The 14,273-nt window shown below is 40.6% G+C and overlaps 1 protein-coding gene and 1 long non-coding RNA gene across 2 annotated transcripts; one reads left to right on the forward strand and one right to left on the reverse strand.

The window, feature by feature from the left end:
• Positions 1-1,013: 1,013 nt before the first annotated feature.
• On the reverse strand, positions 1,014-2,296 carry LOC134455109 (uncharacterized). Its single transcript, XR_010036026.1, has 4 exons — positions 2,218-2,296; positions 1,792-1,915; positions 1,443-1,521; positions 1,014-1,307 (listed from the first exon to the last, which is right to left on the reverse strand). It is a non-coding gene; the product is annotated as an uncharacterized LOC134455109 (long non-coding RNA).
• A 9,314-nt stretch (positions 2,297-11,610) lies between these two features.
• On the forward strand, positions 11,611-12,825 carry LOC134455110 (monocyte chemotactic protein 1B-like). The gene is made up of 3 exons (XM_063206158.1): positions 11,611-11,694; positions 11,956-12,064; positions 12,278-12,825. The coding sequence occupies exons 1-3, from the start codon at positions 11,616-11,618 to the stop codon at positions 12,453-12,455; spliced, it is 366 nt and encodes a 121-aa protein (XP_063062228.1). The 5' UTR covers positions 11,611-11,615; the 3' UTR covers positions 12,456-12,825.
• The last annotated feature ends 1,448 nt before the right edge of the window (positions 12,826-14,273 follow it).

A 14,273-nucleotide genomic window follows, 5' to 3' on the forward strand; every position in this document is an offset into this window, starting at 1 on the left:
TGCAATATTGATTGGCGATGTCGAGATCATAGTAGTCCTATAGTCAAAAAATATGTGGAAAATATTAATGAGAGCATCATTGACTATCTATCTACAGAGTATACAGACAGTTTAGAAGTACAGTAAGTATATGTGCGTGCACCCATTTGCAGATGGTTCCACGTGTCAGTTGAGTCATACAGCAAGCATATTCATGGCCTAATTTCTAATCACATCAACAAATCAGCTAATGCTGAAATGTGTTATCAGCAAGGGAATGAAGGCTCTCTCGACCACTTCCACAGTCTTTGGGCAGGAAACCACACTACATGGCCTCTTAACACTGTGCTTTGAGCCCCACACAGACTTGAACACCGTGAGACTAAATTAGCCTAGCCTATACATTTTGACAGCAGTGTGCTGCAATACACTGGCATGAGCTCTGTTGAGAACTAGTGGAGAAACATTCAAAGCTAACAGAATTATTCAAATCTGCTCTGTGCTCCTTCAAATGGTTTAAAGTACATAATTTTACACATTCCAAATACTTTCTAGGGTTCTTGGGTGACATACTCACCAAATGTAACCATACAGAATTGATCCATGGCATGTACAGCACCATGGTGTGCACAGCTACTGTATGCAAACAGTATACATTGCAGTCTCGAAAAGTTGTTGTTAGCAACTGTTTATTTCTTGACAACAACATGTTACATCATGTATTAGTTATGGGGGAGATACAACAGTTAATTTGGGAAAAATAAATAACATTAGATGAATTTATCATAAATAACATATTTTTACATCACATAACTTCTCGGAAACAAATTATAGCCAGCAAAATATACACATATGAACATTTCTCAACTCAAAAATATATTTATAATAAATATGTATACTTTGTGATTACAAAAAATAGCTATTGTGAAGTAGTGGTCTTTGAGGTAAGAAGGTCCTGCCCTTGACATCATCATAAACCTACATAAATAACACAAAATAATTTTAAAAAAACTTACATCGTACAGTAAAGAGCAAAAACATGTGTCCTTGAGAGCTACTCGAAAAATTACAGTGACCTCCTTAAACTAATGCTGGTACTGTATGTCGTAATGTGGGTGCAGGGTCAAGGTCTGTTGGTATAGGGATCAGTGCATGCCCTCTGTAGGGTCTGGGCTCCAGGACTCAGTGCAGAACTACAGAGGTATCCAGAGCTGCAATTGTACTGGGGAAGAGGAAGAGCAGTCCAACGATGTGGGTGAAGAGCTGGACAAACCCATTTACTGCATAAGCGTGGCATTGCTCCTCAAGTCCAGACACCGTATGCCTTTCTGTATAAACAATCAAAATAGGGAAGTGGGGAAAAGTTAGAGCTTCCCATCCTTAATGTGCATCAGTCACGGTGCAAACTTGAGGACACTTGAAAATAAAAGATGTTTGCTTAAATGACTAAAATGACTACTAACCCTTTGTAGTTCTCTGATTGTGCGCTTGACATATCTTGTCCCAGGTTGAAAGCAGTGACCTGTCTTACCACTGAAAAATCTGGAGGGGAGAAAAGGAAAGATCAGAATCCATCTTTCAAGCATGTATTTCATGCTTAACATAATGGTACGCTGTTCCACCTTAGGGTTAGGGATTTGGCTATGTTTTAAGAGGGGACATGTCCTCACAGGTTAATGGAAAGGCAAGGCATATTTATTTGTATAGCACATTTTCGTACAAAGGCAAATCAAAGCGTTCACACAAAAAAATAAAAAATAAAAATACATATATTAATGAACAATATATAAAGATGTATTAAGTCTCACTCACATGACAGCTGAAACACAGTGGTCTGTCTGGGGATGGATGATACACTTGGTGACGTCTGTCTTCAGGCGCGTCCTCGCACTCGTGCTCTTACAGCATGTCACCTCTTTATCGTCCACTGACTGTGCTGTAATGATGTAACACAAAACACATTCAGGAATGAAAAACAGTAGTCGTGTGTCCATAGGAATGCTTACCATAATCCCGCACCCATAAGCTTTTTATAATTGACTATGGAATTTATTGTACAGATTTATATTGTAGATACAATGTAATACAGATGCTGCAGTACAAGCTACATTTCACAGCTCTCTTTCTGTGTGAAATGTACTTGTCCAATAAAAAAGGCAATAATGAATCCGAACAATTTAGGAGTAAAAAACATAAACACACTCCAAAAGACATGAAATGAAAAGAGAGGACTTTTACCGTAGAGTGTGCAGTGCAGCAGTAGTGTTCCAACAAAGAAAATGTTCAAGAGGCGTAGCTGAAACAATGTTGATGCCATTGTGGATATAAAAGTCCTCCGACGTTCTCCCAGAGAAGTGTAGACTACCTTGAGCTCTGCTTTAGCGGTGCAGGTTATGCAGAGGGACAGACGCTCTTACGTTTTTATCGCCTAAAAATGAGGAACTGAACAGTCATGCAGCCTACGTCTGGTCACAAGTGGAAAGAATTAGGGATAGGCCAGGCACCAAACAGTCGGCCCTTGAATGCTGAGCAGACCGGACATACACTTCATAGATACTGCATATTACCTAAAGTATCAGCACCACAACTGCTTAAAGCATGGTCATTATATTACTCTGAGCTAGGAGTCTGTCGTTCTTCTCAGTGATAAGTGAAAGACAAGATTGCATCTTCAGTCTATGGGGTGACCAGGCATGGAAGAGAAGAGTGGAGTCAGCATATCAAATGTACAGTACCGTCCCATAGAAAGACTGAGTTGTTTGTAGAGAAAAAGAAAAGAAAAAAACAACAAGTGGATCATTTGCAGACCATTGGGGGGAGGGGGGGGTTTCAGTATGTTCAACTCTGGGAAAATTTTCCAAAAACAAAAAAATCCATGGCCTGGAAAGTCCACCCCGCAGCAGTCTAAACATGTCATCATGTCTACAGAATACACCCCGTCATTCAGGAACATGCGGTTTTGGGTCTTAATTACTGGGGTCTGTACAGTGGCAGAACAATTGTATACAGGGCCCCAGGGCAAGGCACTGATAGGGCCTCCCATACTGCCTGCTAAGGTTATAATAGGGCCCCCACCACCAATACAAGAGGGCCCTGGGCCACGGGGCAAATGCCCTGCTCGCCCCCTTATAGTTCTGCCTCTGGGTCTGTATCATTATGGCCTTCAACACAGCAGAACTCTGGATGTTTGACGCATCTGATTTGCACATTATGCTGCCGCTGAAATTCAATAGTTGAATTCAAATCCCAAGTTGTGCGTGCATGAAGACTCCCCATGATAGTCACCCTGCCCACCAGAGGTGTCAGGCCAGGGGTTAAGAAAATAAAGTAGGCCTACAGCCAACAATCCAGTCATGTATTAAATGGAAAAGGTAGCAAGGTTTGTAGATTGTAGAGTAGAGTTGAGTATTATTGGTATGGATATCTTTTAAGACTGTCATAATTGATATTTTATATCTGTTCATGTATTAGTACTTTTTGTTTTTTTGCCCATCTTCAATGTCTTACTATTGGACCTAGAACCTGTAATAAAGTTAAGGAAGCATTTTAGTTGATGACAGCGTCATGACTTATGACATAAAATAACAATGTCGTAATGTAGTCATGCACATGCCATAAACATTATATTAATGTCATAAACATTTGACTGTTGCCATTTAGTGACATTTGGTTATGGTATAGACAGCCCACACAATGTCAACTTTTCATGACCATAAACTGTTTATGACATTGGCATGATGTTTAAGACTGTCATGACTGTCATGACACTGTTTTGACACTATTATGACACTGTCATGTCATGCTTATGACCAGGGCCGGATTAATGCACAGGCTAGGTATGGCTGCAGCCTTGGGGCCCCCACCTGCCAGGGGCCCCCTGATATCCCAAAAGTGAAACATTGTAGAATTGTGAGAAGAAGAAATGTTGAAAATGTCATCTATCATGTTGGTAGACATGTTATCCTGAATTCCTAACTCATAATTATAACACTGTCTACTATGTATTTTTCGCAAAATTTGCCTTCTGGGGGGCCCCACAGCAACCTGTAGCCCAGGGGCCGCAGGCCATCTTAATCCGGCTCTGCGTATGACGCCGCCATCAAGTAAAGTGCAAAGTGAATAATCATACACTCTGATTCTCTAACATCTCTGCAGCCTAGCCTACTGTCTCTGTAGGCTAGGTAATTTATATAAAGCTATCGTTGATTAATTCCCAATTGAAGATCATTTTAAAATAAAAGACTGAATTGCCAATAGCGTTAAGATCAATGGAATGAGTCTCATTTGACATGACATCGAGGAAAATGATTCAGGGGACAGCTTCTTAAGCCATAACTATTATTCACTTTAGGTGTCGTTCCCCATTCCATTATGCTATTTCTGTCAGTGTTTACCCATTATGCTATTTCTGTCAGTGTTTACTCATTATTCTATTTCTGTCAGTGTTTACTCATTGATTACTTCTTGTCTCATCCCAGAAATAGAAACACAGCATGTCATGATGCACAACATGTCAAACATGCCATGAAGAAGCTTCATGGTATAGCCCAATGGTTCCCAAACTTTTTTCCCTGCGCACCCCCTTGTACATTTCAATGTGGTTCGCGCACCCCCTGAGCGAATATTTTGGTGTGCTGATGGCTGCGCAAGTATGGATTCACTGCTCATTCACTGCATATTAAGCACAGTCGTTTTTGAGGAATCCTCTTTTCCAATAGTCTTGGAATTAAACTAAAGCCTTCCAGCATATAATGCACCATACTATTAAAAAATACTTAATGTTCATTAATGCTAGATAAAAACTCACATATCCGCCATTGCTCTATTCAGCTCGCGCACCCCCTTATGGCAGGCCGCGCACCCCCAGGGGTGCATGCACCCCAGTTTGGGAAACCCTGGATAGCCCATACTTGTTCAATGTACAATGGTTCCATTACAGTAAGTAACCTTATCTGACATTAGACATCAATGCCACACGCTGCAATAGTAGGCCTATATACGTATATATACCTGTTGATTTTAAATACTTACTTAGAGTGTGTGAGTGTGTTATTGGAAATTATGGTGTTTAAATGAATTTGAAGTAGGGTATTGAGTTTTTCACTGGCTTTCACATAGTTTGCAATTGGAAGATGATGTAGAGTATTTTTTGTGATGGGTAATGAGTGCAATAGGTAAGGTACAGTACTTTGCTGGGGGCAATGGGGGGGGGGGGGGGGGGGGGGGGGGGGGGGGGGGGGGGTATGGGGGGGGGAGGGGGGGGGGGGGGGGGTATGTAAGGCTGAGGGTGCAAGAGACCACCTGCCTGCCATAGGATTCGAAACAGCTACACTCTGATCCCAAGATTTGCTCCTTTCACCATTAGAGCACATCAAAAGTTATTGTTGGTGAATTTGTACTGCTGATGAAATATGACAACCTTGACATAAAATCCAATCAATATACATCGGCTGTCTTGAACAGCATGTAATAATAACTTTCTTTTCAAGATACTTAAAATTAAGTCCAATTAGTGGGCTCAAAGAGAATTTCTGGTTAATGCATGTTCTATTCAATATAATTTGGAAACTATTGTTATCGTGCAGGCACAACTATTTTCCTTTTATGGGCAGCAGGAAGAGCAGGACAGCCACTTCCTCTGTGGCAAAATCTCATTCATCTTTTTTTTCAGGAGGGGGATGGGTCAGTGGCAAGTTCCCCTCCATGTTTTGGAACTTTACAAAGCTTGCACAGGTCTGTGTTAGTGTTACTGTATGTCGAGATGGGCTTCTGAGTCAAGATAAGCTACCAATAGGCTGTTAACACATCCCAACCCCCAACCGCAACCCTGAGCCTTGAAATACTTATTTCTCTTACTTCTACATCCCTGTACTATCATATATGTATATGTCAACACTCTTTCCTGGTCATGTTAAGCTTGTCTACCTCAACTGAAAGAGTATGTTTTTTCCACAATGTCTATCCCAACTCACAGAGTGTTTTTTGCACAATTACCTTTTTATTTTAACTTCAAATTTTACACAATTCCTGTGTCTTGAAATGTCTATGTGGGCATTTGTGTATTTATGTAAGCTACTGGACACCTGAATTTCCCCCTGGGGATCAATAAAGTTACTCTACTCTACTCTACTCTACTCTACTCTACTACTCTCCTAATCCCTAGGGGGCGATACAGTAGGGCATGGTAATGGCATAGTAGCTCAGTTTGACCGGTAGCTCATATCGGCGGCACTACACCGCCACAGCTGTGCAGCGGTTCTCACATCAGACGTAATTATAGCACGCTAGCTCCCAATATACACCACACCACACCACACCACTCTACACTACATCCCTCTTACTCACAGTCACAGGGGAGGGGCCACGCATGCTTTGGGGAAGTTCCCTCCAAAAAAGTCATGACACTTGCCACATTTTTGAGCTCTGACTGTCTCCTGAGTCGTGTAGAAGTCAGCCATGGGAATTGGGTTAAGAAATGGCTGTGTGTAGGCCGTAACTCCTTCACACTGCATTTTTGTTAAATGTCATGTTGTGTTATCGTGTTGACTTGATTACAGTGATGTGCAGTGATGTTTGGCCAAGGAGTTGCTAAGGAAGACCCATGGCATTTGTGAATGTCCTGAGGTGTGGGTTGTATGATGATGCAGGTTCCTTAGCAGTAGCAATAACAAGGCTTTCCCTTAATTCCTGAGACTGCACAGTAGGTGCTGTAATCTTCAGCATAAACACAGACCACAGAATGATTGTTATTGTGTTATTATTTCATCTTCTTTTGGCTCTGCACACTGTAATTTCTTAGCCTGGCGACGCCATCCTACATACTTCTATCGAAAGATTTTGGCTTCATGCATAGCCTGGCCCAACCCTCCTAGCTCGGTTCACTCACGGTTTTGCCAATCAGCAAACAGTTGAGAGTGGTGATGCAGAACTCACCCGCGTAGTCCGTTACTGATTGGTTTAACATTATTCATGTATTATTTTGTCTTGTTATTTGTATATCGTAACAGTCATGCGAATAAAGCACAATTCGAATTTTAATTTTAATTCAGAACTCCAATGAATTTAAATTGCAGTAGGTCAGATCATCTCCCTCCCCCCGGATTCCTCTATCTTGGTCTAGATTGTTTGACGGAGACTTTGATTGGTGTTGCTATTTTGATATCTGAAAGGTTCGTTGCTAAGGCTGATCTGTGATATCTTAGCCTTCCCTTCCGTAAACCTCCAGTCATTTCCCTCCCCGTTATGTACTGTATGTGTCGGGTCTTCTGGGAGGAGATTACTCTTGTCACCAGCCATGACCACATTTCAAACTTCTCATCACCAATCGTTTTTTAATTTGGCCGTTACATGCCCTACGAATGAAAGGCTATGAGGGTATATGCTAAGAGACCAGGGCTGGAGTACTAATCCGGCATAGAGGGAAGTGTAGGCCTACCGCTGTGCCGTCAGTCCGTTTGTCCCTTAGAGACCAGCCATTTAGATGGCATGGTCCATCATTAGTATGGACAGTGGACTACGCTAGCCATAATATATTGTGGTAAAGCAAAGGCTGTGTGAGGGGCTAGTCTACATCAAAAATGCCTGGGTTGTTTTTCCATCTCACTCCAGCCCTTTACGTAAGAAACCTCTCCAATCACTCTCTTGGTCAGAGTGTTAAGCAGGCTGTTAACCCTATTCAGACTGGGCTTTTTTGGCATTCCTGGGCCTGGGGGGGGCTCTTTTGACCCCCCCCCCCCTCATAACTCATGAACGGAATACAGTATGACTACAAAACTTGGGGGAGATGATCTACATATGGACATCTATGAATGACATCATTTTTGTGTAATTATCTATTATTATGACGTCATTATGACATCATTATCTTAATATGCCCAAAATCTCGCCATAATGGATTTTTCAACAAATTTAAGTAATGCACTTAAATTTTAATTATTTTATGCTTCAAACCACTTAAATGCTCACAAAGTTGTCTGATGCTAATGGAGATAACAAAAAAATATGAAAATATATGGCGTCATAGATATGGTTAAGTGATTTTTGGTCAGACATGTCATGTACCTACCATGGCAATGGCAAAAATGATAAACCTAATCTTTCGGTAAATAACTATAGCCAACTAAATGTTAGGAAAAGTCACAAAGTTTCGTAGCGATAGCTTAAGTCGTTAAGGAATTATACAACATCAAAGTTGGTGCGGGCACTTTTAGCCCCCCCCCCCAGTCTGGATAGGGTTAAAGGATAGCTTCTGTGCCATACACAGCATGACTATTTATCATGGGACACACTTCGGAGGGAGTAAATGATGAGAGGCTGATTTGCTACTGACTCTGATAGCTGCATAGTGATTCAGGTAGGCTACATGTGGCCACTGCAACGTCAATGCCGCCCCACACAGATTCATTTTGCATTGATCACTGAATCGCTAAAGGAGGGATTCTTCATAAATAGCCTATGTGTCAAACAAAAACCTATGGCTGTAGTTTCACATATAGCCTAGTGTAGGCAATTAGGAATATTTAATTCAATTTTTTATGGGTGTCCAGAATGCATTTGGTAGAGAAGTATACCCTAACATTGCTAACAGGGGGTTGGGATGTGAGAAAGAAAGAAATTATGCATGGTCTATTCATTCAGTCAGCCCTGAATATGTTGCACAAGTAGTATCACTGCGTGATGTCAGTGTTGATTCCAAGAAGTGGAGAGAGAGAGAGAGAGAGAGAGAGAGAGAGAGAGAGAGAGAGAGAGAGAGAGAGAGAGAGAGAGAGAGAGAGAGAGAGAGAGAGAGAGAGATTGTAACACAGCAACGTCTTATCTATCTGCATGCAAATTTTTCAGTGATGCCTAATCTGTACAAAGAAAAACCCCAATGAGATCATAAATTAACCACAAGATGCTGAGGAAAAAAGACTGCATGAAGACATGATGCATACAACAAAATGCAGTTGAATCAACAATGTACTGTATTTTGCAAAAAAAAATGCTGATTGAGTTGAAAGTGTTCATTTTAGTGTTCATTTAGTGTTCATTTATTTTTTTTCTACTATTGACATTGGATCAATAGAGAGCCACTTAAGGAAGAAAAATCTGCACTCACAAACTGCGTCTCATTATTTATTTATATTACCACCATGTCCAAAAAGCAAACGCGTTTCGGCTATCAAGCCTTCATCAGTGCGTGGCCACCTTGTTGATTCAACACCTCTAGTCTGCTGCCAGAACTATCAAATAATCAGCACAATAGGTATTTGTAAGTTGTATTGGAGGAAAAAACGTCCTAAGTCAAATTAACAATGACTTATTAGAGTTCATTGTGTTGAAGAGAGCTAGTAAGTGGTTTTATCTAAGCAAGGCTGCAATGTTTTACAGTGTGCTTTTGAAGCATCCTGACACCTAAACATGGCTTTTCCTTGTATGATTGTGAAAAGGTGATCATTGCCATCTACTGGTCATTTTGCATGGTGCATTGTCTTACCCACACAAAATAATAACCTTGGATGAAGGAGGGATTGAATTTGATATGTAACACTATCACCTGGTCAGTTGAAAAACAATTACAAAAAGATAATTACAAGTATCTTGAACTGAAAAAAACAGGTTTTTGTGAACGTCAGAACTGTCAGATTTGAGCCCAGAAAACATTAATGTGTCACTTGAATGGAGACAGAAATGAAAGGAAGATGTTTTGATGGTACTGTTCATATGCCTCTGCAAAATTCTGTCCGTGCGTTGACAAACTACAGTAGGCTATGTGTATTCTTAATATTCTGCTGACTGTTGTCACACATATGCAGCTCTAAAGCAATTCAATAATTTAATTATTTTTTTCTTCAGTTTCATTCCCTGTGTGTAAGCTGTGGTGTACTGCCATCTGCTGGAAATATATATCTTAGCACCCTTGAAAGTCATTATGAAACCACATGCACATGCACGGTATAGAAAACTCCCTACAGTACAGTAGACTACTAGACTACATTAGACTACACAATATGTATTCATATTCCATTTTCATCTTTGTTAATTTCATTGTGTCTCTCTGTCTGTGTTTAGAGCTCTTATAGACAGTGTATACATATGAACAGCATGGTCAAGCTGGTTTGCTTATTTGAATGGGCTTAAAAGTCCCAAGTCCATTGCTGCTCATCTATTTTTCAAAACAACTTTTCCAATTACAACTAGCCTAACTATGTTTAGGACCAGAGTCATGACGGTACTTGATATGTGATGATAATACTCTGTGTAGGAAGTGATACTCTTATGATTATTACTGCCGAGTGCCATATAGGGTCCAATTTAAACTTTGTACATGTGATGAATAAAAATGCTGCTGCATTTGTAGCCTACTACTACTACTACTACTACTACTACTACTACTACTACTACTAGTAGTTATATTATTAGTTGCAGCCTAGTAGTAGTAGAAGAAGAAGTACTAGTAATCGTAGTCGTAGTCATAGTTGTAGTTGTAGTAGCAGTTGTAGCCAGTAGTAATAGTAGTACAGCAGTAGTAGTAGTAGTACTAGAAGGCAATTACTCTACAGAAGTAGCGCACATTACAAATCCACATTCTCACAAATCACCTATCAGACACATACAAAAGTTAAAATAATACACTTATTTTTTTATTTTATATAATTGATCGACCCAAAAGCATCATCATCCTCATCTGGGCCCATATATGTTACTCATAGTTTTAAAAGACCCAAGAAAGCCCCATTAGACCCCGTCAAGCCAAACGCATCATGATGTTCAGAGAAAACATGGGCGTTTTTTTTTCTTTGCAAGGCACAGTGCGTCGATGCACCTACCGCAAACTTTATCGCAAGTCCCCTATCTGTCACTGACCACAAACAGCAAGGAGGAAGTGTCTTGAGCACACCCAAATCTGTTAAAACACGATCTGAGACTGATAACACAAGAAGATAACGGCCTGCTAAGTTTTGCAACAGGTCAGGCAGTGCTGTCGCTTCTGGTATGTAGGCTACTCAGAGTGGTTTACATTGCGGTGGAAAGCCATGCTTTATTTATAAACTGGCCTACACCCCATACACTAAGGTGAATTAGGTAACCTATTTAGATTTAAATTCATTTTGTGGGTTGCCATGATCTAACAGCATCCATCTGTTTGTCTTCAGTGTGTTACATTTGATGGAAGTTGTGTGAGTATTGAACTCTTACACGGCATTAGTCAATTTTCCACACTGCAGGTCATTTTCCACAGGCCACATGGCAGTGAGATAACAAAACCTACAGTAGAGAGAACCATCATTAAAATGGTTAATATATTAACACTGGTTTCTGTATAGGGCTGACTGGTATTTCTGAACCACGTTTCTCTTGCTACGGAAATGAAAGTGTGAAAAGTACTCTAGCTTAGTCTAATTTTGCACAGTAGGCCTACTATGTCACAGACAGGCTTAACCTTCCACTCTCACTCTGGTTGGTGGGCTGCCACAGGAAAGAATAGGGGCGCTGGAGGGGTGGGGATGGAAGCTATGACACAGAATGACATGAGGAGGGGCTTTGTGGTCGGAAGAATAACTCTATGCCCATAATTATCTGTCCCCCCACTGAGTGCAGACAGTATAAAACTACTACTGCCTGTACTACAAGGCCACTAGAGGAGCTTCATTAATATGACTGAAATGGCGAGCTTGTTGAGAACACTGTGTTTCTGCATGGCATCCGTGCTGCTCTGTGCTACACTTGGCAGAGGTAAGAGGCTTCAGTTGATCGCAAACACTGCTTCCTTTCACAAGGGTTGGTGGGCCTGTGGAATGCTGCAAGTCAGTAGATTTCTATAGACCAGAATTTTTTTTGCAATCCAATAAATGGTTATAGTAATAATAATAATAATAATAATAATAATAATAATAATAATAATAATAATAATAATAATCATGTCAAAAACCATGACCTCCCTCATTTGCAATATTGTACTGATGTTGGTATGGTTTTCTTTTTTGCAAACATCAGCCGTACCTACAAACTGCTGCCTCACCACTGTCAAAATCGTTCTTCCCCCGAAGAACATCAGAGACTACCACTGGCAGAAGGTCCCACTGTGCCCAATAGAAGCTGTTGTGTAAGTGATGGGGGCCCAGGTCATTGTTTTGGTCTCACCGAACAGCTACAGTATGTTGAATGATGAGAAAAAAATAAACATACAATTGGTTACTTTACATTCAGTAACCAGTTTTCAGTAATGCCATTGTTTTCCTTATTAGTCTGTGTTTAGATAAAGGGTGAGAGATTTTTTTTTAATTCATGCCTTCTGTCGATCATTATTTTACTGTAGGCTCACCACAGTAAAAGGAGTTCAAGTGTGTTCGGACCCCAAGAAACCCTGGGTGAAGAAAGCTGTGAAACACGTGGACTCATTGAAGAGGCCCCAGGTTTCAGCTGTGACGACTCAAGCACCATTAACCAATGCAACAGAGTCCGCTAGGAACGCAACTTCACTAGCACAGGCCTAAGATAGAAGAGAAACATACCAATGATGCTGCGTTCACTTTTCTAGAAGATATTATATGTAGATGCACTTGAATGTGTGGCGTAACCTTGCATTTTATCATTTTAAAGTTTAAAAAAAAAAAAAAAAATCTTAGGTCTTTTTTTCTCTTTGAGAGAAAAAAGAGAGCATGTATGAAATATGAAGCAAGTGACATTTAATTTATGATTGAGTTTCCATGTGTTGAGTATCTTCTAACGTACATCCCCACATATTCCTGTACAGTATGCTTTTTGTTTATATGCCTGAAGTAATATATAATGTTGTGTAAATATTGTGTAAATATTTATTTTGTGTGTATTGTTTCCCTGTCTTATACTGGGTGGAAAGCACAAACTAACAATTATGCCTATGATGAATAAAGTTTTCTTCCATGAAGACATTGTTTTGGGTCGCTGTTTGTGTCTCATGTCTCAATCATTGGGTGCAGTTACATGCATAGAGTATACTGTTTTCAAAATATTCTGTAAAATATAAAAATATTGCACTCAGCTGATGCTTTTATCCAAAGTGACTTACAGGTATTATTTTCAGGATATTGATTACAGTCCCAGGAGCAATGTGGGGTTAGGTGCCTTGTTCAAGTGCACTTCAGCCATAGATAGAGGTGTAGGGAGAGATCAGGTGGGATTCAAACCTACAACCCCCAGATTGAAAAAGTAACTCCATAACCACTAGGCCATGGCTGCCCACAAGTTCACAAGTTCTGCAACACTCAGTTTACATGTCTGGAACAGCATTCTGCAACCGGAATGTACCTGAGCGCGGCCACATTCGGAATGAATAAAGAGTTTGCATGATTTGTGGGCCAACTATTGCCACCAATCCTTTTAAAAACAAAATATTCCTTGCACATAACTGCACTCATTGATGCTCATAGCCAATCAGGAATAAGCTAGGTGGGATTGCAAACTTGAAACTTGACTTCAAAGCATGAAAAGAATAACAGCACACTCCTCTTTGCTTCCCAATTCCTTACAGTTGTCTATTTCAAATGCCTGCTTTAAACTTTAAACGTCTCAAAAACACGTATCGTCAGAATGTAGTTTTACCATAAAAATGCCTCAAGCCAGATTGCCCAGTATTGGCTTATGTTAGCCTAGAAATCTAGACCCGCCTAGCGACCGCAAATTTTGCTGTAGGGGTTTGGCTCGCCAGGCTAGGCTTATGTCAGAGATTGACTCAAATCTTTAAGTCACCACCAACAGCTGCGGTGCTACATGAAGTTTGCTGAACCAGATCCAGATAGTACAGATAGAGAAACAGTGAAGATTAGGCCAAGTCATCTGCCAGTTTGTCATGTGATTCGCCACTCAAATAACTACACAGTTTAAGGTGCTGTGGTAGACTGATTATCATAGACTTTCAAATCTCTTCGAGACTTGGTGTGACCAAGAGCACAACAAGTAATGTTTCCCAAATGGCATGATTGACCCGCCTCCCTAGGTTAGCTACTGGTTGACTGGTGTCTGACAAAGTGGGTGGAGTTCCCGATTTTTCGGGAGATCTGAAACGATATTGCTCTTGGCCTGACTAGAAGCAACACAGAAGGTATTGCGTCACTAGGAGGATATGGCCTGGCTAGTGCTGTGGCGCACTGTGTAGAGCTCCTGTGCATTATATATGGGGACCTGGACTCATTTCCAGCCCGATTTGTTTCCCAGCCCATTTTCCAGCTGTCTTTTCACTGTCTTATCACAATAAAGGCACTAAAAAGCCGTTAAAAAAAAAGATTTTATTTGAGAATGCAGCATTTCTCTAATATGCGCCCAAAGACTCAGTT

The sequence above is a fragment of the Engraulis encrasicolus genome, chromosome 9 (assembly GCF_034702125.1).
Source record: "Engraulis encrasicolus isolate BLACKSEA-1 chromosome 9, IST_EnEncr_1.0, whole genome shotgun sequence".
Classification (NCBI taxonomy): Eukaryota; Metazoa; Chordata; class Actinopteri; order Clupeiformes; family Engraulidae; genus Engraulis; species Engraulis encrasicolus.